The sequence below is a fragment of the Strigops habroptila genome, chromosome 5 (assembly GCF_004027225.2).
Source record: "Strigops habroptila isolate Jane chromosome 5, bStrHab1.2.pri, whole genome shotgun sequence".
Taxonomy (NCBI): domain Eukaryota; kingdom Metazoa; phylum Chordata; class Aves; order Psittaciformes; family Psittacidae; genus Strigops; species Strigops habroptila.
Genome location: NC_044281.2, coordinates 41,551,916 through 41,577,100, shown reverse-complemented (window position 1 = coordinate 41,577,100; position 25,185 = coordinate 41,551,916). Strand labels below are relative to the sequence as shown.

General features: G+C 37.6%; 1 protein-coding gene across 29 annotated transcripts in view; it reads right to left on the bottom strand.

The window, feature by feature from the left end:
- The window catches only part of BAZ2B (bromodomain adjacent to zinc finger domain 2B), a 138,602-nt gene that overhangs the window by 9,366 nt on the left and 104,051 nt on the right, over positions 1–25,185 (bottom strand). For 17 of the 29 annotated variants that reach the window (XM_030487584.1, XM_032919961.1, XM_030487586.1 and 14 more), the window contains 14 exons: positions 24,991–25,035; positions 24,717–24,749; positions 23,462–23,527; positions 17,339–17,479; positions 16,315–16,569; positions 15,325–15,539; positions 13,806–13,880; positions 8,313–8,556; positions 6,345–6,407; positions 4,998–5,142; positions 2,353–3,017; positions 1,525–1,801; positions 1,182–1,337; positions 584–744 (listed from right to left, as the gene is read on the bottom strand). In XM_030487584.1, the coding sequence (XP_030343444.1) occupies positions 584–744; positions 1,182–1,337; positions 1,525–1,801; positions 2,353–3,017; positions 4,998–5,142; positions 6,345–6,407; positions 8,313–8,556; positions 13,806–13,880; positions 15,325–15,539; positions 16,315–16,569; positions 17,339–17,479; positions 23,462–23,527; positions 24,717–24,749; positions 24,991–25,035 (2,541 nt within the window). The remainder of the gene's footprint in view (positions 1–583; positions 745–1,181; positions 1,338–1,524; positions 1,802–2,352; positions 3,018–4,997; positions 5,143–6,344; positions 6,408–8,312; positions 8,557–13,805; positions 13,881–15,324; positions 15,540–16,314; positions 16,570–17,338; positions 17,480–23,461; positions 23,528–24,716; positions 24,750–24,990; positions 25,036–25,185) is intronic. The other 12 variants (XM_030487599.1, XM_030487583.1, XM_030487595.1 and 9 more) reach the window with 5 other exon arrangements.

The following is a 25,185-nucleotide window of genomic DNA, read 5'->3' as shown; positions in this document are numbered from 1 at the left end:
TAACATCTGTCCCTGGAACACACTAGATCCCAGATAGTACATCTGTACTATGCATAAATACATGCAATTTGATATCCTTACACCACAAAAAAATTCCAAATTGTAATGACAGCCAGTGAATTTCTAACTTTTTCACACTCACAACCATCACATGTTCTCCATTACTTTACAGTACTCAAGCAAAGTATTACGATGTACTTGAAGGCTTTTCTGAAAGCATTAACAGCAACAATCACCCAAAACAGGCAGAATGTGGCAAACCTATCATAAAGCACTATAATTAAGCAGACTACATGCAATAAAAACTTTGCATTCATAGGTTAACAAAATGTGCAGAGAACTGTACACTATACAAGAACTCTCCAGGAACTGCCATTCTGAACATCTTCAGCTGAAGATTTAAGTGCAGTAAAAATGTTTCAAATACAAATATCCATGATACTGCTGAAGTGTATTTGGTTTATTTGCAGACAAGTAGAGATGGAACAAGAAGGCACTTACCAACACCAAAAGGACTGCTACTATCTACTTTAAATTCTTACCACTTACTTTAAAGAGACATTTTACTAAAAGTTGGTTTTACCTTAACTTGTAAACTAGCTGATGCAACTCTCCTCTCTAGGTCTTCCACCTGCTGAAGAATAGCAAGATCCACCTCCATTGCTTGTTCTTCTACTGACCAGTTTTCCACAACATCTCGAGTTACCTGGTTATCTTCATTTTCATTGATATCAATAATTGCAACTGTATTTGAGAATCACATTATTTTTATTAGCATTATAACTTCTCTGAGTAAATTCAAACTGATTTACCTGTCACTCCAGTCAAATGTTGAAGAATTGTTATAAAAGTGTACTACTCTTAAGATACCAAATAGGAATAACAAATTCTGCAGGTTTTCAAATTTGCGATTTAAAGGCAAGAAGGGGAAGGAGAGGCTGCACTTACAGAGATGGAAAGAGCTTAAAAAAGTTAACAATGCTTCTGCCACTAAAGCAATTTATATTAAACAGGATTTCTCCATTTCTGTAACTTTCCAGAACAAGGCTGGTAAAAAAGCAACTACAGACAATGAGACCTTTACCTTCTTTCTCCAGCTGCTACTCTATATATCTCAAAGAGCTCTACGCCAGTCGTCTTATGCCCCAACACCATGCGTAACATAAATATCAGTTACATACCATCCTTATTTTTGATGCAGGCCAGAGTGATATAATCCATGTGTTTCTGTATCTGCTTTTGTAAGGCCTTTTCTCTTATTCCCCTGAGATGCAGCACTTTAAGCAAAGATTTTAGGTCCTCCGGATCAGTAATCCTCCACCACCCATACTGCATTTCTAAATCAAGACAAGCATATACATTAGAGGCATTTTTAATGTGATCACACACAGATTAGAGAATCACCTAGCCAAATTCAAAAGGCAAATTATTAAAAACAAAAAAATAAAAATTTAAATTGTAACATTGTAGTGGCACTGTAGAGATTACCCTTCACATAATTCCATCTAATTGCTGCGTACTTACCTTCTGGTATAGGTTTTGGGTTAGGATAGTCTACTGGCTTGGCTACTTCAGTTGCCGTAGAAGGGGCAGAAGCTATTTTTTCAGTCTGTAGTGCTGGTGATTCGCTTTTACTTGCAGGAACACTAGATGCCAAGAATGAGTTACCATTCACTTCTGATAATCCCAACCCTGATCCAAGAGCAGGTAAAGGAGATGGAAATGGAACATTTGAAGTAAGAACTCCTGTAGGCCATCCACAAAACTGAAGTCCCATCATAGGTAGTCCAGTCTTCACCTGCTACACAGAATATGTTGTTAACACAATCACAACTACTATCATTATTACCAAGAAAACTGAATTGTGATTAGGATGCTATATGTTTAACAATAATCAAAACATAAAGGAGGCCTTTACTCAGTACTGTGATTACTTTAATAAAAACTAATGTAACATGAATGTGTAATACTTATTAGGGCCCTGTTAATGATTAAAAAGTAACAGGTTTTAAAGGGAGTGTGCAGTGTGTCGCATTTCTGAAAACTAGTTTGCTTTTGATTTAATACCAGTTGCCAACCTCCTAAAAGCAAAATTAGATCACTGAAACACAAGTACAAAATATCACACATTGGCTCACCTCATTTTACCTATCTTAATCTTTTTTTTTATCAAAAAACTTACAGTATTATAAAACTTCTGTAACATGGAATTAGGTATTAGAAACAGAAGAAAAAAAAAAAGAAATTAAGATAAAATGATAGCACTTCTGCGAAATAATTCGTCTCAACAGAAATTCTGCCCAAATAAGCACAGCAAATTCAGACTACTCAAAAATGGATTTATTTCCTTACCTGCAGTGGTGATAATGCAAAAGGACTTAATCCCATTGGATTCTGTGCAGAGGTTGAGCCCAGAAGAGGTGATGGAACAGGTGAAGGTGACTTTGATGGTGGATGTGATTGAGGAGTAACTGAAGTTGTAGTAGCTGGTGTATCTACATGGGTAACTGACATGTCATCACAGGGTGTTCTTGGTAAAAGGCTGAACCACTGTCTGCTCTTTTCAGTAAGAGTCTTTAACAACTGATCATTTGGAATCAGTGGAGAACCATAAAACTTTCCTGTTCCACTTGCATTAGGACTAAAAAGATTATTAGAATCAGACTTCTCAATGGTACTTTGTGATATAGTGGGCTGAAGACTGCAGAGAGAGTTCTTTGAGTTACTTGGATAAGATAAGGTGCAGCCGTTTGCTGCACTGCCATTAGGTTTAGGGGACATAATGTCAGATTCAGGTGGCATTTTTGCTACCTCTAACAGTTTGCTTAGTTTTGAAAAGGACCCAGGCTTTTGTAAGAACAAATTAGTGTTGTCCTTTTCTTTCAGATCTTCCTTTTGCTCACAGTGAGTTGTATTCAAACAGTGTAATTTTTCTTCTGCCTCAAATTCTTCTTCCTTGATATGCAGGCTTTCCTCCTTTTTTAACTTCTCTTTTTCCTTTGCAATTTCTTCTAGGCCTAAAAATGTACAAGAAACACAGATGAAATATAACAGACCAACTAATTTAGACCATTTTAAAAGAATTACTTCATTTTTGGCTCAACACATGATAGATCAATTCGGGTTTTTTTGGGTCACCTCTTTCGACCTGCTGGCGATGCAGCCCAGGACATGGTTGGCTTTCTGGGCTACACACATTGCCAGGTCATGGTGAGCTTCTCATCAACCAACAGGGTTGCTCTCAATCCAGTCTCTGCCTAGCCTGTAGTTGTGCTTGGGATTGCCCCGGCCCAGGTGTAGGACCTTGCACTTGGACTTGCTGAACTTCATGAGGTTCACACGAGCCAACCTCTCAAGCCTGTCAAGGTCCCTCTGGATAGCCTGCCTGGATCAGCTTCCATTAAAACTTCAGAATGTGTCCACAATTGTGGCATATGTCAAGATAGAAACAAATTGAGTATCAGCACAAGAACCAAAATGACTACGAGATGAGGGAAGGGGAAGTATTTTTTTAATGGACAGTTCATTCAACATTTTATATCTCACAATTCCAATATTTAGATAAAGGATTTAGGAGTGGATAAACTGTAGAAAGGCAAACTAAGAGCTGAGGGGAAGAGGGAGTTAGTTGAGAACTTAAGAATATGTCCATTTTGTTATTCAGGGAAATTAAACTTTAAGACAATATATTAAAAAATACGGGTTTGCACAACAGTTTTTGGCTAAAACTTGTGTGATTTTTTGTTTGTTTGTTTTTACTGTCTTAAGACAGATAGTTGTATTTCAATGACTCTTCTTCGTGTACAATTTCTGAAGCATTTGGGGATTCATCTGCTTGAAATATAATAAATAAAATACAGTGAACAAAAGGAGTGCAAGCAGTACAGCATATAACAATGTACCTTCTGTATCCAGCTATTCATATACAGAACAGTTCATAACATACAGCATAAAATAATGCAGAACAGGAGACAAATTAATTTTTACGTTGCCCATTTTCGAAAGATAACTTGAAAATCAAGATTAGATCTAGGAAAAGTTCTATGGCTGATTTGGGGGGGCCAAAATAGGGCTCAGATCTCATACCATGCTGTAATGTTACAGTTATTTTAATTAAATAGCTCTCTACGCAATTCTCACAAGATTACGCTATTCTGATGTGTAGCAGATTTTTTTTTTTTTTTGTTATTATGGTGAAATTGTGAGAGTAATGGAGTTTTGCTTCATCAATATCAGAATTAGAAAGGATTTTCTGTGACCAAATGAATGCTTATGTTTAAAAATGCTAATACCTACTAAAAGGTCAGATTAATACATATTTTATGCATCTATCCAATTTAAAGTGTGTGAAAAAGTTCAATCACAGTTAGTATACAACTGTCACAACCATAAAATTACATATTCATTTTAGGAAAAAAAAAACAAAACCCCAAACCCAAACCCTTCAGTATTTGCTGGATTGGAATAAAGATCACTTGGTAAAATAAGAGATTAAATCATATTGTTGATTAGAAAACACAGTACTCCATTGAGTGAAAATAATTTTCATATTTTTTTCCAGACGTATCAAATCTTTAAGCACACAACAGCCTGTGTATTTGCACAAAACATCACAACTGAAGATGAAAAGAATTTTTTTTTTTTTTTTTGCATTCTATGGTCATCCTAGTTCTCATATGCAGAGTTCACCACCATATGGAAATGTAAATAGTTCAGAAAGAGCCAAAAAAGACTGCATGTAGATAAAAATTAAAAATCATAACATACAGAACTGTAACAGCTGAAAACTTACAAAATATTAATTCTCAATTTGAAAGATATTAACTGATGTTTCATAATCAGAAAGAGAGCAGAGAGCACCATATGAATAGACACGTCTACTGCCAGCAGCTTGTTTAGCCTCTGGTTGAAGGTGAAGCCTAAAGACCTTGCAGAGATGCACAGGACATCTTGGCAAAGTATGTCTTGGTGTGATATTATTCCTTTATGTTTCTTACCTTCGCCACTTTCCATGCCTTCTACAAAAATACCACCACACTGGGGCAGAATCCAGTATCGGCGCCTGTAACGATCTTGACCAAACATCATTGAACGCAAACAGTGCGAAGCTTCAAATAACTTCTTTCTGTACTGGCTTTGTTGCTGTTTTAAAAAAGGTAAAGTATTATAATTCAGTGGGAGGAGGGGGGAAATTGGTATAACAGAAAACATGTCCTGGCTGCCAGACTGAACACAAGTTCCAGAGTCACATGATGAAGCTCTCAAGAGATATTTTCCTGTGTGTTATGCGATATTCTACTCTAATTGCTGCCTTGCTTTTAATTATAGAGCTCCCTTAAAGAAAAAAAAACAAACCCAAACATCAGTTCAATCACTTCCTGGTTCAGCTTAAGTTTATCAGTCTTCCTTTAAAAATGTATTTTGCAATGGTAGGCTATTTTATTAACACTGACGCTCAAAGAGTAAAAGAATCAAATATTTCATTGCACAAGCACTACTGAAATCCTATCAATTATACAATAACAGCAAATGGTACACAGAGCACTGAAGATAGCTGACACTGCAGCTTTGGATGGGAAACTAGTGAGATATTTTAACTGGTTCGTAAAAGAATGAGAACAATAATGTCTGAAAATAAATTCTGTATTCAAACACAAACAGTTCTCTGAAGGGGGCCAACAAGAATTTCAGTCTGTTTGTTCAGTTCTTGCTCTGCTAAATTGACACTGCTGGAAGTCCGGTCTAACTCTGAATTGTTAATTTATTGCGATTTGCAATGTGAGAGAAACCAGGAAACAAAGTCTTAAATGACAAATTTTCTAACACAAAGAGTAAAAGCATGTGCCATGAGTACCCCTATCTACCACATTCTCTCTCTCTCATTTACATTTCTCTTCCTATTGCACTGTTTCAAAATCTGAAGCAAAGACAGCTCCCTGTGTTGGCTTGGAACATGACTGCAGAAGTTAGCCAACTGTAGGAGGGAATGAGAACTGCAATCATTTGTATAATGGAAAAGTCATTGCTTCTAGTACACAAAATTTACCATCACTTTCTAAGATCAACAAACAAAAGTACGTCAATTAGGTCTGGATAAAAATTATATTACTTTTTATTCTGAGCTGTGCAAATACATTATCAAGAGCTTTTTAACTGTCTTTCTGGTCATAACAACTTAGTGCCACTAGACTAAATTCACAATTCAGCAGCATTATTCATATTTTCATGGAAAAAAAAGCTGACCCTTATTTCAATTAAGTTGGAGCATTCAAAATTACTGATAACATTCTAACTCATGACACCCAGTGATCAAAGCCATAGTGTAAAGATAAATGACCCCTCACCTTTGCCAGTTTTTCAATCTGCTTCTCTAGTTCTTCAACACTTGCTGTCTGGTCCCCATCATCCTATAATCACCAAATATATTATCATGCCAAATTTATTTCAGGATAAAAGCACACTGCCATGTCTTACTATTACTACAGTTAAAAGATGTAACAGAAAATGAGAGGTAAATTCTAAGGTTAAAAAAAACTTCAAATTTTGTGCTGCTTCAATATTTTTGGCTATGAACATAACTGGAAAAAGATACATACTGAATCTTTCCAAAACATCCCAGATGCATACAAAGGAGAAAGCTTGTGGCCAAATGTTCACTGAAAACTCTTTTTCTGGAAGAAATAATTCAGTTTCTGCATGAACACCTAAGACTATCAAATCTATTCTTTAGTTTCTAGGAAGCTTTTTGGATATTCAAATTAATTTCTACATGTTTTTCATGCATGAAATAACAGAATGTGTCAAAACCTTATTAGTCTTTGTTCATTTTATACCAATGTCTACAAGAAACTGTAGAGCCACTTTAAATTACAAGTCTGCTATAGAAGTTCCAGTATTAATCTTGCTAATCGCTGAAGAGGAATGCACCCATGATTAAGTCTATAGTGTCCTCCTTCTTGATGCAGTTTAAAAATTACAGTCGTTTCCATAAAGAGAGTTTTAATTTAGTTCAAGAAAGTCTTTGGGGGTAACAGTAAGTTTCCAAAAGAATACAACCAAAATCCTAGGAGCTCTCAGTCACTTGCACCAGAAGATACTGGTGGTGTATTTCTGGTACACTCTGTAAGAGTGTACCAGAGTGAAGTACACATACAGCATGAATGCAATGAACTTCTGCTGTATCAGAAAATTAATCTCTCCACTGGAGTTACAGCACTTTTGTCTATGAAATGCCCAGTGCACCAAAACAGGAAACTGTACTAAACGGAACCAAAGTATTACTTATTTTTAATTTTGAAATATGAATTTTTAAGAACTCTGTGTTATGCCTCTAAGGTATTCTCTTAAATTCATACACATTACAGTACTTGAATAAATCCAGAAAAATATCACATAGGGCTGTTCCTACCCTAGAAATTAGTTGGGTGTCTAATGAGGAGTGTTTGTGAAGATTGGAATTCACATACCATGTTGTATACATGCATTGTTCAAGCAGCCACATCCATCACACCTATAAAACCTTACTCTGAACTTCAGTAAACCTGCATAAATGGATTATTTGCTGACAAATAGTCCAACACTCAGTGCACTAAAATCTAGTACTCAGTATTGCATTACTCCTTTATCAGGTTTCATCCAGTGGTGATTTCTAGAGTTCTACAGTGAATCTTAGAGGCCTGTGGCACTTCCATATTAAAAAAAAAAAAAAAAGAAAAAAAAAATCTTTTGACTATTGTAGATACAATTCAGCTTAACAAGCTAAAAAAAGTTTCAGTGATCCTTCCTGTATCTTATCTGATACTGACTAGTAAAATTTACCATCTTGTGATCAAATGCAGTTGGGCAGTGTCCACTCTATAAAAGTCATGAAAAAAAACCAACACAGGAAGGTCAAAGGCAAGCTGTATAATAGATAATGTTAGATATAACTTTACACTTCTTTCATACTTTGTTAAGTGATCAATGACCTTTATTCTCCTGTATGGGAAAACGACAGTTACGTTTACTTGCTAATGAAGGTGCAGGTCTCTGGATCTGGTACAATCCTTCAGAACTTCAAAGAACTAAGACAAGTAAGCAGGAAAAAAGAAACCACCTCAGCAAAAACACCACAACCCACACTACAAGAGCTTTCCAAAAAGGGGGGGAATCTGGAAAATAAACTTATTCCAGAAATTTAAAAATATTGGAGGTAAGTTATTCTTCCTTCCTTTTTATTGTGAGATTTTTGGGGAAGCAGTGCCAAACTGCAGAAAAACAGAAGCTAAATTTTAACTTATTAGTTCAGTTTTGCTATATTTAAAATCCCCCACCTCATCCTCACAAACTTCTGCCTTCTTTCCTTTTTTATCTTCTTTGTCCTCTTCATCCTCATCATCCTCATCTGCCTGATCATCACTGTCATCATCATCATCATCGTCATAATCACTGTCCCCTCCCTTTCGTCTGCGTTTGCGGCCTGGTGCTGGTGTTTCCAAAGAGTGCTGTTCCTCTCCTATGTCACCACCTCCTGTAGCGTCTCTTTTGCCAGTTTTTTTTGCATGAATGATTCTAAGCCTTGAAACACATGACAAGGGGTGAAATTATGGAGCATGTCTGTAGCATAAATGTACCTTTCTTCCTTGTGACTGAAAGCAGATTCAAATTAGCTCTTCTGTTCTAATATGACATTGTATTTTCTCAGTATTTATTGCTATTAGTCAATAAGAAAAAATCAGGTTATGAAACCCTTAAACCTCTTACTCAGTTCTGAGTAGAATTTTTGTTTCTCCCAGGTGAATTTTATTGCACAACTGTTTAGAAGAAATGAAATAGAAGAGGGATTTTGGAGAGTCAGAAAAGACAATTAGAAGAAAGAACCATTTTAACTTCTTTATCTTTGGTTTAATACATCTAAGAATATGATCATAAAATACCTGTGTCTGGGGTAGGGAAGGGGAGAAAGGCAAAAATCCTCAGTTGGAAGGATGAAATTGTTTACATTTGCATGGCAACAGCAAGGTTGGTTTAAACTATTTGGTTTTAAACTTTTTTTCCATTTCATATTTTTATGCGTTTTTAATTTAGTAGTATTATTTCACGTTAGTCCCTTGGCTGACCTTTTTATTATGGAACATACTTTATTTTCTGAGAAATCTGAGCTACCTAAACTACTAGAGATTACTCAAACTCTCATTTTTCCTTTTATGAAAGAAAAGGGAAACTTACATACCAGTAATTATGGTTGTAGTAGACCTTCTTCTTCTATAAAACCCCTATAAGACAAGATTCCACACAGCAAAGATTATAGTTCCACCTATCAGGGAGCTAGCAGGCAAACATGCTGAACCACAGGAGGTGTAAGTAAATAGCCAGCCCTAACCAGTCACTTGTAACGCAGACCAAAAATGCAACTGTCTCAGAAGAGATTCATAAACGTGTAGAAAAGACAAAGATTTTTTTTAAGAGATGACTGGAAGAAGGTAGGATGGGAAAAGTAGAACAGTAACGACAAACACAATTACCAGTACGTAATTTTTCCTTGTCATACTTCTCTCTCTTCCCATCCTACAAAACAATATTCCATACAGCAAGTGGCTACAAGTATGGCAAGTGTTGTAGAAGTACTGGCTTCTGGACAATACAGACAAATGTATCAGCCGTTAAATAGCAATATACAAGGCCAGTACTCGACAGCACAGATTTAAATGAATCCGTCACTGCTCAATTGGTAGCAGCACTTTTTAAAAAGACCGGTAGCAAGAAATCATCAAGGGGACTTCTGTTTGCTTGAAAACAGTTGGCCTGTGGCTTTTTTTTTGTGTGTGTTTTTTTGGTGGGCTTTTTTTTTGTGTGTGTGTGGTTTTGGGGTTTTTTTGGTTGGTTGGTTGGTTATTTTAAATGTAGTGGCTAATCCACTGGAGAATTTAGAAAGATTTATGTTATTTTTCCAATACAAATGAATTTTTAGCTATTTTAGCAACCAATTTGTTGTTGTTGTTGTTGTTTTTAATTAAAAAATAATTCTCAAGCCTTCTGGTGAATTTGGAAGCAAGTAACATTTTCAGGTCCGATGCAAAGAGCCTTAGTATGACTAGCATCAGTACTACTCAGGCTTCCACTGAGTTAAGTTTTTTAGACAAAAATTTCCTTTCTATGAGGACAACTTCAAACCATCAAATCCTCTTCATCTGGAATGGAAATTCCTGTCTATATACAGGAATTAACTACCAAACAAAGCCACTAGTCAATGATAGGATTGACTGCTGCAAGATAATTTTGGAGACAAGTTAGACTAAGATTATCTTGAAGACAATTCAACAATAAAGCTGGCAGGTGGAAGTTCAGCAACCAGCAAACACATCCTTCATATACCTAAAAGAAACGAGAAGTGAAAAAGGCTACTTTTGCTGAAAGCAAAAATAAGAGACACAATGTTGTCAAGCACTAAAGGAAGCCTGCATGACATGACAAATTATAAGGATGGAGATGAATCAAAGATGTTCTCTTTTAATAGCACCATAAGCATAAGAAGGCAGCAGTCTGTATCCAAACGAGCATAGAGGCAGAAGCCAATGAGAGCGTAACTTAAAAACTGTCCAGGTATTTCGAGGGGTAGCATACTTCTCCACCTGCTACTTAGACATATGGCTCGTTGAGAGAAGAAAACTTTCACTCAGAAAACTGTTTCATCTTTCTCACTTTCAGGTATACACTGAAGTGACATCTGCAACTGTTGAGAAAATTATAAAGTCTACTGGCTTACAAGAAGAGTGGGTGGCCCATCAGACAATCAGATGTGGGGCTTAAGACTGCTCTAATCTAATCTGTAATGGATACTAGATCATAGAAGGAAAATTCACCTTTTGACTTCATTTTCATGTCTTACTTATAATTTTTGCACAGAAATATTAAGCAACTTTAACTTACTTCAGCCTGGGTCTCAAAAAATAAAAGCTTCCCAAATCAGCATTACCACCTCCTGCCTAAACTTGGGGTGTAAATTTGTCCCCTTATGTAACACTGGTTTTGATATATCATCATCATTTACAGTTGAGATGGCCTCACTGGAAAGAAATCAACTTACAAGGAGCATGCCATAATACTGGCATGTTAAAAAGAACATCACTGCAGTGAAAAACCTTGTTCTGCAGTATTTCAAGTCTTTTAAAGAAACAGAGAGTACCTAATCCTTCAAGTAGCTATATTTCAAACTACAAAAGAAATACCAAGGAGAAGACATGTAATGGAAAAGGAGATGCTGAGATTATGATTATCTAGTTAAAAAGAAAATAAATAACTGAATCATCTCAGGTGAGTCTTCTGAATATAGTTGTGATACAGAGAGCACAAAGAAAGAAGAACTGATTGTATGAGACAGCTGCCTTTACAAAAATGGTGATTAGTATCAAGATTCACATCTAGATGTGATAGAGAAGGAATAAGATGCAACCTATCACAGACCATCAAGCCTAGCAGAAACAGTCCTGGCAGCGCAGAATTCAGTTTCCAACCGTATATATTACACTTATCAAAGAATGTTGGTTCAGTACCCTCGAGAGGAACAAAATCTCCCCAAAAACCCCCAAAACCAACAACAACAACCCCCCCCCCAAACAAAATAAATAAAAAAAAAAACCCAACAACAAAAAAAAAAACCAACCCAGAGTTGGTTGTTTCTTTAAAAAAAGGGGCATCCCTATAGGCTTTTACACAATGATTCCTTTTTCCAACCTGGGGTTTTAAGGTTGCTTTTTTCTATCTTACAAACACAGGTGGTTTGTTTTGGGGTTTGTTTTATCCCCTTCCCTCCCCCTGTCCCTGAAATCCAGCTGAGGATTTTGTAAAAAAACCTCACAGAAGCACAAAAAAAATCACTTAGTGAAAACATACGATGCAGGTAGACTCTTTACTCATCCCACTTAGATATACTTCAAGACAGTCTGGAGGTAGTGGTATGAAGATTTACCACGAGAAACACTGGCAAACTGAGAAGAAATAAACCCATTCCTCTGCCTCCATTATTCTACCACTATGCACTTCCCACACATGATGGGCTTGGTGCTGAGGGTCTTGTCAAGGTCTGTAGGCATGTGAAAAGAGCACACATCCGTTATCACATGGCAAGTAGCCCAGATACTCCTATGCAAAACTGTTTGGGACTGGGATGCTTAAAAACTAGACTGAGCTTTCAAATGGATAGGAATGATAACATGGGAAAGAATAAATTCTGGAAGCAGAGAAAAAAGACCAAACAGAAGACTGAAATGGACAGATTCTTTTCAGAGAAGCCCCAGAACAGTTCTAAGAGTTTAAGACAAACACCAACTGACATAATAGGAAGAAAGCATTGTTTAAAATTGATCAAAGAAGGCTCTTCCAAAAAGCTTCTTAGAGTTCATCAGAAAAACAGTGGAAAATCCAAAGATATTGAACCAAAGGTGAAAGATGATTGAATCAAGTCCAGTGAATTCAAAGCAGAATAATAATGCTGCTGAGCACTCCCGCGATACTTACGCTTGAAAATAAAGACAGCACTACTGCAGCCTGAAATCCACACAAAAGGGAAACCGAAGAAATGGAGAAATGACTATAGAAAGGAAGAGGGGCTTGGGAGTTCAGGGTATTTATGCCCACTATTTGAAAGGGAAGAAAAGAAAGAACATGAGGAAAAGGGAGGATCCTACATCTACAAGTACTTACAGTTTGATGGAGGGAGAGAAAGACTAAGCAGTCCCTGAGGAGACAAAGACAGGTAAGGTCCCATTCCGCTAATAGACAGTTGGCTACATCGGAACTTCAGAAACACTTTTTAAACTATACCCTTTAGAGGGGACACAGATGAAGACATGAAAAGGTATTTGGATTGTCCTAAAAGATAAAATACATTAACCCTGTGCAGATGGTGATCTGCAGTATTAGTAGAGAATGTCTTTTTACTGGTCTAATTTTTTCCTCTACCTCCCTCTTGTCCTTCTTCTTTACTTCTTTCCTTCTTCCTTCTGAGATATATTAAAGGGAAAAAAGGGAGACATGAGATTAGAAACACAAGTACCTAAAGCAAGGACTAAGATAGGATTTACCATTCCTAGTAAGAAGTAAAGATGATTAAGAAAAAAAAGAAAGTAGAGTCTGGCTATGTATTTTTACCCCCTGTGATTCATCAACTTTATGCCTTCTAGCTTCCTGGTAGTTGGAGCCAGTATGCTTGCTGTATGGAATTTTGTCTTGTAGGATTGGGGAACAGTGGGTATGAAACTGACAACCCTCAAAAAGTTCCAATTTTACCTTAAACAGAAATATAAAAAAATATCTCAAAGTTTGCATTCTACATATGATCTCTAGCTATAGGGAACAATGCAACACTGACAGATGGGAAACACTATGATAACATAATATAAATTAACAAAATTTGATTGGTAACTTGCACGAAAATCATGTCATCTTAAAATGCCTTTCAGAATGAACATTGGTAATTATGGTAGCTCTAAATAAACTCTGATAACATCAGTAGCAATTTGAGAGCTCCAGTAATACTCCAATTAATGAATTTTTACTTTCTACCGAAGAAAACAAGATGCACTTGACTGCTGCAATTCTGAGGGACATTAACCCTCTGAGTCTCACGGATCTTTAACAGATTGTCAAAGACTGGTGCTGCACATTCTAAATCCACATCCGTCTTAATTAAACAGTTCAGTTACTAATTTCTTGGTGAACCTGTAATTGTGTCAGCTAATTTCATCCTCAGAACCAATTGCCTATATAGCAGCATATCTAAATGCAAAAAAGCAATATATCGTAATATTTAAGGAAACAAAACTTACTTCCGAAGTTTGCCTTCAACCATCCATTTATCTCTCCTTAAGTTTGACATGTAATCAATGTTTTTATCAATTTCACTGTCAAAGACAAAATAATCCATCAACAGTGAACTTACATACCTTTTTCTTACAGACATTTATGTACAGATACTTTGTCTCAAAGAACTATCTCGGAGAAATGTTTAAAATTCAAAATAAGTATTTTTAAAGCTAGGAAATTCCAATACTAGGAATGCCGATGTAGCGTACTGCTGTACCTACGTGAAGGAATCTTTATTCACAGTATCACATAAGCTTTCTTTCCATAAGCAGCCTGTCATTCAAAGAATTTGACATTTCTTTCAATAGCTCTAATTCAGTGTCAAACCTCCACAAAGCAGTATTTGCCACCAAGCAGCTAGCCCTCAGCTGCAAAGTTATGACTGGTATGGTATGGTATTCTATGGTATTCTAACTGGGATCCACATGATCTACAAACTAATGTTCGCTTTCCACTGAAGACATTGAAGAACAAAAAAAAAGTGCTTCAGTGCAGTGAACATCCGCTTCTGAAACATCCCAGCCTCAACAATGTAACAGGTCATAGTTGTTTCTACAATGAAAATATAGAAACTAAAGTTCTGAATAACAGTTTCTACAAATCTGACTTAACAGCTGATAACATGCGGTAAGATAAAGTTTCTTACTATGAGGAATTTGATTAATGCACATCAACCCTCTTGCTCAGTACATGCACTGCACTTGCACTGCCCACTTCTGCTATTCTTCAACTTTGGAAAAAATGAAGCATCCCTTTCACTCTTGCTAACACAACACCCCTGATTTGCTTTTGCAGCACAGTATAACAAAAGCAGCAGAAATTACCAGGAAACAAAAGAGCACACAATTAAATGATAGAAGACTTTACCACGGTAAGCATATGGAAGTATAGGTATCCCAAAGACAGGCATTTCCTAAGTTTTTATTGCACATTGTTGGGTTTTAAAAAGTTGTTGAACATAGTGGTTTTTAAAATTATCAAATGCTATACACTACTGACCACAAATGAGGTGTACGTTTTCTTGAATTACTACCGTGATATATCAGGCTTGCCACATCAGCTTATGATCCTGAAATATTTGGACAAAAGAGATCTTGGGGGGGGGGGAAAAAAAAAAAAAAAAAAATCCAAAAAAACCCAAAGACCCAAGGAACACAGTACTGCAGAAGACTTTTACGACTCTTCTAAATTATTCTTACTTAGAATCTCTAGTAAATTTCTTTGTAATCAGTCTCATCTCTTCCTCCCAAAATAGCTGGAAAAATTTTGGTGCAAGCTTTGGAAACAAACTTACAGATCAAACATGCAAAAGTTCCACTCTTCCATCATACCAGAAGTACATAATAGTAAGAAGAAGTAAAGTAACATAGAAAACTTCAGCTTTCCTTATAAGAACATCAGGAAACAGAACACAGTGTATACAGTAATTTTGAACTATAACATTTTTATAGTTTTTACAGACCTGTTTCTGAAAAATCTTACCTTACTACACTTTTGCTGCATGCTAACTCATTGACAAGAAAAGCAAGTGCTGATGCTTTCTGAGCTGGAGTATGTGCCTGAAAAGCTTTTGTCTTCAAGCTCTCTGTCAGCTCAGTTTGCCCACAGTGAGCCTCCATGAATATTTGCAGAATCTCGGACACATTATCTCGATTGATACCAACATTCAGTAAGTGTTCCCCAAGAATAGTTTTAGCCTAAAAAGAATAAAGACACTTCAAGCAATCACATTTTAAAATATTATTTTCCTTTGCAGGCTGTATTATTGTTTATAAAACAGTGGGGTGGGTTTGTTTGCATTTTCACATAAGGACTTTAAATCAGGATTTTTTTCTTTATTCGAATGTAAATCTTGATTACAGTAATAAACTAAAATGTCTTCACCACAAGTTTTTAAGAATAGAGATAATATTAATGAAATTAAATGAAAAAAGGTCCACTGGAACTTGATGAATATTGGTTTGTACAATCATGCTATATAGCATTCTAGAAAATGAGCTATGTAGAAAAGAGCTATGTTGGCTCAAAAAAGAAGGATAATAAAGAAAGAGAATCATGAATACATCAGAGTTTTGATGCAGACAGCAGACTTTGGAGAAAGAAACAGTGAGATTCACTGAGAATATAACACAAGGGTAAGAATGAAAGGGAGAAAAAAATAGGGGGTGGAAGTGGCATAAAAGACGTGGCCGCAGATGTGATACTGCCCTCCCAAGAGGCCCAGATAAAAATGGGGGAGAGTAGAGAAAATGCCCAGAAATATATAACTTCTGGAAGAAGAAACATATAACTTCTGGGAAGGCTGACAGGTCACAGAAAGTGTTTGAGTAACGTTAGAACAGTGACACCAAAAAGAAGAATTAGGAAAGAGAATCTAAATGCAAATTGGAGGGATGCCAAAGATGCATTATGAAGAATGCATTCATAAACACGAGGTATTTACTACAGATTTTTATTTATTAATTTTTTTACCTTATAACCTGTAACAAGTCCTGGATCACAAACAGCCGCAGAGACAAGCTTTACAAGCAAGTCTTGTACTTCTCCCATGCTGTCCCCTATGTTTAGCAAACCCTCTTGAAGAACACTCAGGGAAGGGACATCCACATTCACATCAAAGCCAAGAACTTTACCAAAGTTACGTAGGAACTGCACTACCATGAGACAATCTGAAAATGTGCTTCCATTGAGAACAAGGCCTGGGATGCGAGGCAACTCTGGCAAAGGCTGAAAAGTAAAGAAAAACTATGAAAAGATTCGGTAGCATATTTCAAAAGAAAACTTTTTTGATACCAGCTTAAGGAAATTGGCTGATTCTTCCATATGACCTACAGCATGACAAGGCTATAGGGAAGCTGCTCCCCCACATTCCCATCAGTAAATTTAAGTTAAAGCTGAAGCATGTTTACCTTTTCATAAATTACAGGAAGCAAGATACTAGTAAATACTTACTTTTTGGCCAGGAGACACTTTCAGGCTCTATTCTGAGCTAAAATACTATAAAAGGTGGTATAAAAATATTTGGGGGACATAGGGAGGGGAATTCTCTGGAACAGGGAGGGCTCGAACGTGAAGTATGTAAAAAGGACAAGAATTAAGAACACAGAAGACTGAGAGAGTACTTGTTTTGAGTAGCAGTTTAGAATAGTTGCACGTATGAGAAAAGCTCTATCTAGTGCCTATGAACTGAGACATGATGCAGATTCCTGCTGTAAAAATAAATCATAGTATAATCGATTATTTTTTTTTTAAGTAATCAATGCAAGTACTTTTTGGGAAGCAGGCCACTTTTAAACAAAATGCTTTTCATTAACAAAACATATTCTACTTCAGTATTTGTAGTATCCTGTATTTGTATGTATTTTAAATAGTTAGCTAATTATCTAGACCAATACTTGAATGCTTTGGGAGTGGCTGCAAGAGAAAAAAGTTACTGTCGCAATGGCATAACACAAAAACAAGAAGCAAGAAAATAAGTTTACATTATTACAATTACCTTCTGGTCTGCTAAGCACATATCTTCATTAGGCTTCTTTAACTCCTTTGCCATTTCTAATTCCAACCTGCGTTGTTCCAGTTTACGTTCTTTATTTAATCTTTTTTCATCGCGTTTCTCTTGCTTTAACCGCTCTTTTTCCTTAAATAGAATTAATAGGGTAGAAAATAAAATACAAGTCTTATACTTACAATGGAACAATTTAAGAATGTGAAAAGCACTACTTACGTAATCTTAATAATTACCACAGCAATTAAGGAACCTGCATTCAAGTAAAGGGAAAGGGGAAACTACAGAAATAGAACAAAATCATAGAATTTGTGAGCAAATCTAAGATTCACTTTTTTTCCCTCCTATCCACATGGAAATAGGTATTGAGTATGTAAGATTTTGTGGAATACCATTTCACAAAGATGACTGAGTGAAAATATGGTAGAGCTGCCATACACACAAGGCATCCAATTTTAAAGGCCTGCTTACACACTAGTATCATCAATATGCATCTGGCTAAAAGTAGAGACCACTCAAGAAAGCAGTAGTTGGGAAAACCTCTCCAGCCAATACATGGTTTAAAAGCTCCTATAATACATATTCTGGATATGAATAGCTTACAAAACACAACTGATCTTTTCAAGACACATAGCTTCTGGCCTTAAACTACCACATACTTAGCATGCCATATGAAAATTGAACAGTCATTAATATCTTACTCTGTACAACAGAAATACAGGGATAATCAAGTGAGAAGCTGAGCATTCATTATTTTTCTCTCCCAACACCCTCTACACTGATGTCCCACAGAATACTGTATGAATCCTGCCTCTCTAACCTGCTAGGGCTGATGCTGAATTTGGAGCTCCCATTGCCTTTTCCATCCCAGGAGTTCTGCTGTTACATGTCTGGCATTGATATGCGCTGTCCTGCTTACGCAACTCATTGCACACCTCTATGCAACTGATACCGAATGCGAAGTATTAAGAAACCATGTATGGAATCTGCCATATATCAATGCTACCTCTTTACATCACAGAACCGTGCATATACACAAACGTGTGCGTGTGCGTTTGTCACGACCTAAGAACCTGACACAACATAAAGGTGAAGACAGTATAGGTGCTTTTCACCTGTGGACATAGAAGAGCTAAAGATCCAAACTAAGCTGATGCATGTTATTCAGAATCACTCCCAATTACTCTGTCAGTTAAAGAGGTCACTCTGGTCTCTTCAGTTTATTAGTACCAAACTTTGCATAACTGTAAGTCAGGACCCATCTGCATTTGTAGAACGGCATTAACTGGCAGAAAAAAAAAAGCAGTCATGTACAGAATTACCCATCTGCCCAACTGCTGCTTTGCAGCTGTGCAAGCATCCTCTGTATTGACAACCCAGGCCCTCATATATGCGATGATTTCATAAGGGACACACAGCTTAATCATGGGTTTCTCTCCAAGCATCCAACTTGTATGGAAAATCACAATACTCTAAAGCAGCACGCAAAATCAGTGAATTTATTTTAAAATGGAAAATACTCCCTGACTTGCTTTTTTAAATGGTTCATTGCCTTGTATCTTAACCTATCTCAAGGTCTTAAAGACAACTGGCAATGCCTACAACTTCTTTTTGACAAATAGAAATTCTATGTCAGATGAAAATAAGAGAAGTACATATGGATATTTAAGTGACAACATATTAATTTACAGTTATGATTAAAAATTCAAAACTTAACCATGCTAAGTTTACTAGCTGCAATAAATACTATTAGATTTATAACAGAATATCATTACAACACTGGATCAGACTATCAGCCATTTAGTCTGGCATCCTGATTTCCAACGGTGGATCAGGTGCTTAGGGTGCTGTCTTCCCCCACTCAGTGCTGATGAGACTGTATCTGGATGAGTGTCCAGTTTTGAGCCCTCCACCTCAAGAAGGATGTGGAGAACATGGAGAGGGTAACCCTGGTTTTAAAACAGAACATACCAGTATTTTTAAATCAGATCTATCTCTTATTTATGGCTGCTGTGCAAAAATCATCTTCAGAACAATCAGCTCTCAGTGGCTTTACTTGCACAGCTGTAACTGTCACTACTTAACAGAACAATATGGGGCAGAAACAGATTCCTGATCATAAAAACGTAATCTAACTTTTTAACAAAGATTAATCACAGAAAACCTCGAGTCAGAAGGGACCCACAAGGATCATGGAGTCCAACTCCCTGCTCCTTGCATGACTGTCTAACACCAAACCATATGACTAAGAGCATCATTCAGACACTCCTTGAACTGTGACAGGCTTGGTACTGTGACCACTTCCCTGAGGAGCCTGTTCCTGTGGCCGGTCACTCTCTCAGTGAAGAACCTCTTCCCAATGTCCAATCTGAACTTCCCCTGACACAGCTTCATTCCATTTCCTTGTGTCCTATCACTGGTCACCAGAGAGAAGACATCAGCACCTCTCCTCTGCTGCCCTCCTCAAGGAAGTTGTAGACTGTGATTAGGTCACCCCTCAGCCTTTTCTTCTCCAGGCTGAACAAACCAAGTGACCTCAGCCACTCCTCAGAAGTCTTGCCCTCAAGACAATTCACCATCTTGCTCATCCTCTTCTAGACACACTCTAATGGTTTTATGTCCTTCTTATATTGAGGTGCCTAAATCTGCAAACAGTACCCAAGGTGGGGCTGCACCAGTGTAATGTAGAGTGGGACAATCACCCACCTCAACAGGCTAGTGAATCTGTGGCTGATGCACCCCAGGGCATGGTTGGCTCTTTTGGCTGCCAGGGCACACTGCTGGTACATATTCAAATTGCCATCAACCCAAACTCCTAGATTTCTTTCTGCAGGGCTGCTCTCCAGCCTCTCCACCCCCAATTTGTACATATAACCAGGACTATGCCATTCCAGGTGGAGAATCTGACACTTTCTTTTGTTAAATTTCATATGTTGGTGATTGCCCAGCTCTCTAGTCTGTCCAGAACACTCTGTAAGGTGTCTGTACCCTCAAGGGAGTCCACAGCTCCTCCTAGTTTAGTATCATCAGCAATCGTAGTTAAAGTATATTCAACTGCTGCATCCAGATCATTTATAAGAACATTAAAGAGCACTGGCCCTAAAATTGAGCCCTGGGGTTCCCCACTGGTGACTGGCCGCCAGTGCAATGTGACCCCATTTATTAAAATTCTTTGAGCCTAATCTGTCAGCCAATTGTTCACCCAACATATTATGCACTTGTTCAGCTGTACATTGGACATGTTGTCCAGAAGGACACTGTGAGAGACAGCATCAAAAGCTTTGCTAAAAATTAAAACTCCCATACACATATACTGACTTCTATTTGTCGACTAGATGGGTGACCTTGTCATAAAAGGAAATTCAGTCCGTTAAGCAGGTCTTTCCCTCCATGAACCCATGCTGGCTATGGCCAATGACTGCATTGTCTCTCTAGTGATTTTCAGTAACTCCCAGAATAACTTTTTTCCAGGCACTAAAGTGAGACCAGGATCTGCCTTCTTTCCCTTCTTAAAAACTGGGACATCATTTGCCAGCTTCTAGTCAACTGGGGCCTCTCCAGATTCCCAACGTCATTGAAAAATAATGGAGAGAGGTCCTGCAGTAACATTTCAGTACCCTGGGATTAATTCCATCAGGTGTCATAGACTTACACGCATCCAGCTGGAGTAGCAAGCCTCCAACATGCTCAGGGTCAGCTGGGAGTTTATCGCACCCCTAACTCAGTCATGGCCTTCTAACACTGGGCTCCAGGGGTCCCAAGGCACATCATGGTGTTAAAGATAAAGACGTCGTCTCTGTTTTTTCTACATCCCTACTTGTGAGGTGACCAACCTCATCAAGTAATGAACCAATGTTATCTCTGTTCCTCCTTTTGCTGTTGACATCTTTTAGAAAGCCCTTTTCATTGTCCTTCATAGTACTAGCCAGCCTGAACTTTAATTGAGCTTTGGCCACCCAATTTTTCTTCCTACAGTGGCGAACAACATCCCAATAGTCCTCCCATGTTGCCTATCCTTCTTCTAGAACCTAAGTTCTAGAAGATTCCTGCTCAGCCAAGCTGAGCTTCTGCCCTGCTTGCTTGACTTCCCACAATTTAGAGTTGCCTGCTCCTGCGCTCTTAAGCGATGGCTCTTAAAAACTGACCAGCATCCGTGGACCCCACTACCATCAAAAGCAGATTCCATGGGGACCTTCCTAACTAGCCACTCCAGCAGTCACAAGTCTGCTCTTCCCATATCCAGGGTCAATGTTGTGCAGGTGTTTTTTCTCCTATCACTAATGATTTGAAACTTAACTAGTTCGGCATTGCTGTGACCAAGACAGCCCCCAATCATCACTCACCCATGAGTCCCTCTCTGTTTACAAACAAGAAATCTAGGTGGGCACCTTTTCTAGTCAGCTTAAGAGTTAACCCTGAAATTTTGCAGGGGAGAGCCACCCTGCAGGGAGACCTGGATAGGCTGGATGAGTGAGCTAACAAGAACCTTATGAAGTTCAGCAAAGACAAATGTAAGGTCTTGCACCTGCGAAAACAGTACAGGAGTGCAGCATAAGCTGGGATTTACCCAGCTGGGGAGCAGCTCTGTGGAAAGGCACCTATGGGTCCTGGTGGACAACAAGCTCAATATGAACAGTCTGCAGCTGTGGCAAAGAAAGCCAGCAGCATGCTGGGTTACATCAACAAGGGCGTCACCAGAGATAAAGTCCCTATCCCACTTTACTCAGTACTTGTCAGGCCACACCTGGAATACTGTGTTCAGTTTTGGTCCCCGCTAAACAAAAAAGAGGGGGACAGGCTGAAGAGAGTTCAGAGAAGGGTCATAAAGATGATCCAAGGACTGGGAAGCTGCCATATGAGGCAAGGCACAGAGAATTGGGTTTGCTCAGCATTGAGAAAAGAAGGCTGAGGGGAGACCTTATTACCCTATTACAGTATTTAAAGAGTGGCCACAAGGTGGAGACTTCCTTTTTACAAGGAGTCACTTGGAAAAGACAGGGGTAATGGGCACAAGTTACTCCTGGGTAGATTTTTTAGAATGAGGGCAATCAGCCACTGGAATAATATCCCCAGGGAAGTGGTGGACAGCTTTAAGATTCAGCTGGACAGGGTGCTTTGATATGTAGACTAGACTGTGCTTGTGCCAAGAAAGGTTGGACCAGATGATCCTTGGGGTCCCTTCCAACCTGGTAGTCTGTGATTCTGTGATTCTTCCTTGCACTGAAGTGTTACTCAATTTTTCTGTTGCACTGTCAGTTTCATTTAAAGGTACGAGCATACCTAAGAAAAAAGTTGTCAAAGAAAACAATTTCTTTGACAACTTATATGCTATAATGATGGTTATTTTATTTCAATTTCTTAGTTATCTTTATTTAGAAAAGTCTCAGGATACAGAGATTAAGTGTGTCTCAGGATATAGAGATACGTGTAAAGTAAGGTTTAAGCAGTTAGCAATTACATTTTAGCACTGATAGTCCCCCTCAAGACAATATCAGGGTTAAAACTTAAGACAGCCTCTGGATTAAGATGTAAATTAGTTTATCATGGTCTAATAAAAGTTTCATAAATCATACAGTACAGTTTGGTTTTATCATCAATGTTATTTCATTATGTACTTTTTTTTTAGATAATCTGACAAGTCAGTATGATAAATACTCTTATACACATGAACAACATGAAGAAAAAAAAATAAAGCTTCTTTTCCAGGAAATCCTAAGGACTCTGAAGTGACTATGAAACTATTGGCTTCTTGCTCAGAATCACTGAGGATGGAAGGGACCTCTTGAAATCACCCAGTTCCCATGCCCATGTATGCGCTGTCATATCATCCTCCTGCCATTGCCCCCCCCAGGAGTATCAGCTACAGCGGGTTGCAGCTCCACAACCTACCTGGGCAATCTGTGCCATTCAACCATTACCCCCAAAGTAAAAAAGTTTTTCTGAAGCTTAAACAGAATTTCCTGTATTTCAGTTTGTGCCTATTACTTCTCATTCAGCCACTGCCATGTATATGAAGGAAATTATACATATAGGTGCATTGAAGACACTGCTCTTCTACAGATCACAGCAGATTGAAACCATGAAAACTTGAAACTTTCAGAGGTTAATACTCACTTCTGCTTTTTTACGTGCTTCCATGGCTTTCATAAGCATCATATGCTGTCTTCTCCTTTCTCGCTCCTATTGAAGCAGGTAATATTAGAAAAAAACTAATCCACATTTTCCAATCAGTAAAACAGCTGAGTAACAAATTTAGCATTAATAGACAAGTCACAGTAAATACTAAATATAGGACAAGAATGGCCAAGTCTGTGCATGTTTTAGTTCAGGTTTAGAAAGCAAATACAGGAACAATCAAAAGCAAAAAGGTAAAGCAATGAACATGGAGACAGTGTAAAAAAGAAGCATACAGATTTACTTATGGTCAGTTGTGATGCTCCTTCATAAGCTGGCAGAACAAAAAGCATAATGGTTGGCTGGAACAGGTCAGTTACCTTACATCTGCTATTAGGGAACTTGCAATTTATTTCTTCAATAGCCAATTCAGCACAAATTTTAAACTGGTCATTTTCAAACACTGCAAATACTAACATTTTTGTAATTAGCAACAAATTAATATGATTAATTTTCTCAGCTCTAGATCAGTTTCAATCAAGCTAGTGGTGGCGCATATACATATGCAACAACACTTGCATTTACTGATGGCTGTCCCTCAATAAATTATGTCAGTAACTTCAAATGAATTAAGGAGCTGTATCATAGAGCATTAAGTATGCGGATTTTGCCTGAAAAGCTGTGGAATAAATCTTGGCCCCAGTAAAGGCTAGGGGAACTTTATCATGTAATTCAGTGAGGCTAGGATTACATTCTAATGTATCATTGTGTACTTATGTATTTACCACTGTCAGAAAGCTAATTTCCTCAGTACCTTACAAACTTAGGAAAGATATCATCCTGATTTCCAGAACAGGTTAATTCAAATTGTATTTAAAATGTTTGGATTCATTCCCAGTGAATGGGACAAGGCGTGCAAAAATTATCCAAGTGACTACCTATTAATTTTGCATTAATTAATCTCTGATTTTATATAGTAGTCCAATTTCTATTGGGACATCAGTAACATAGATTTCTGGCTAAAAACCTCATTTATTTATTGCTACGTTTAATTTATATACATGTTCAAGACATGTTTTGGGTTTTTTTTTTCCTTAACAGACAAGACAAGCAGATGTATGCAATGCACTGTGCTGTAAAGCCATGCAGCAGTATGTAATATGACAGCAGCCAGTGCTACATTTTATGCATTGCTATGACAACCATATCACAACCAAATCACAATGCGGTGTTAGATGTACAAAAATAAACATACCCATACCATATCTAGTCTATGCCTCTCCAACTCCTGGTAGAAAGAGTTGGCACAACATTATGAAACAGAAATCACAAAGTCACAAAACCACTTTATAATCCCCCAAAAGACCCCAATACCAAAGCAAAGCAACAAATCATAAGTGAAAGAAAATTTGTGCAGGAATCAAACCCAGAAATTTTAAAAGGGCATATTTTGAAGATTCCACCCCCCGTACAGCTTAAGTAGTAGTCCACAATTGGCATTCTGCTTGGTCAACTGAACGTATACAAACCTGGTGTTTCAGAAGAACAGCTTGCTGTCTTCGCATCTCTTTTTCCTTAAACAAAAGAACAAAAAAGTATTTAAAATATCCATCAAAATTTACTTACCAAGTTGTGTATTTCTGCCACACTAAAACATGCACATCTGAATTAAAATTCTTAATTCCCACCCACCCCTAAACTGACCAGAGAGAAGTACACATAGT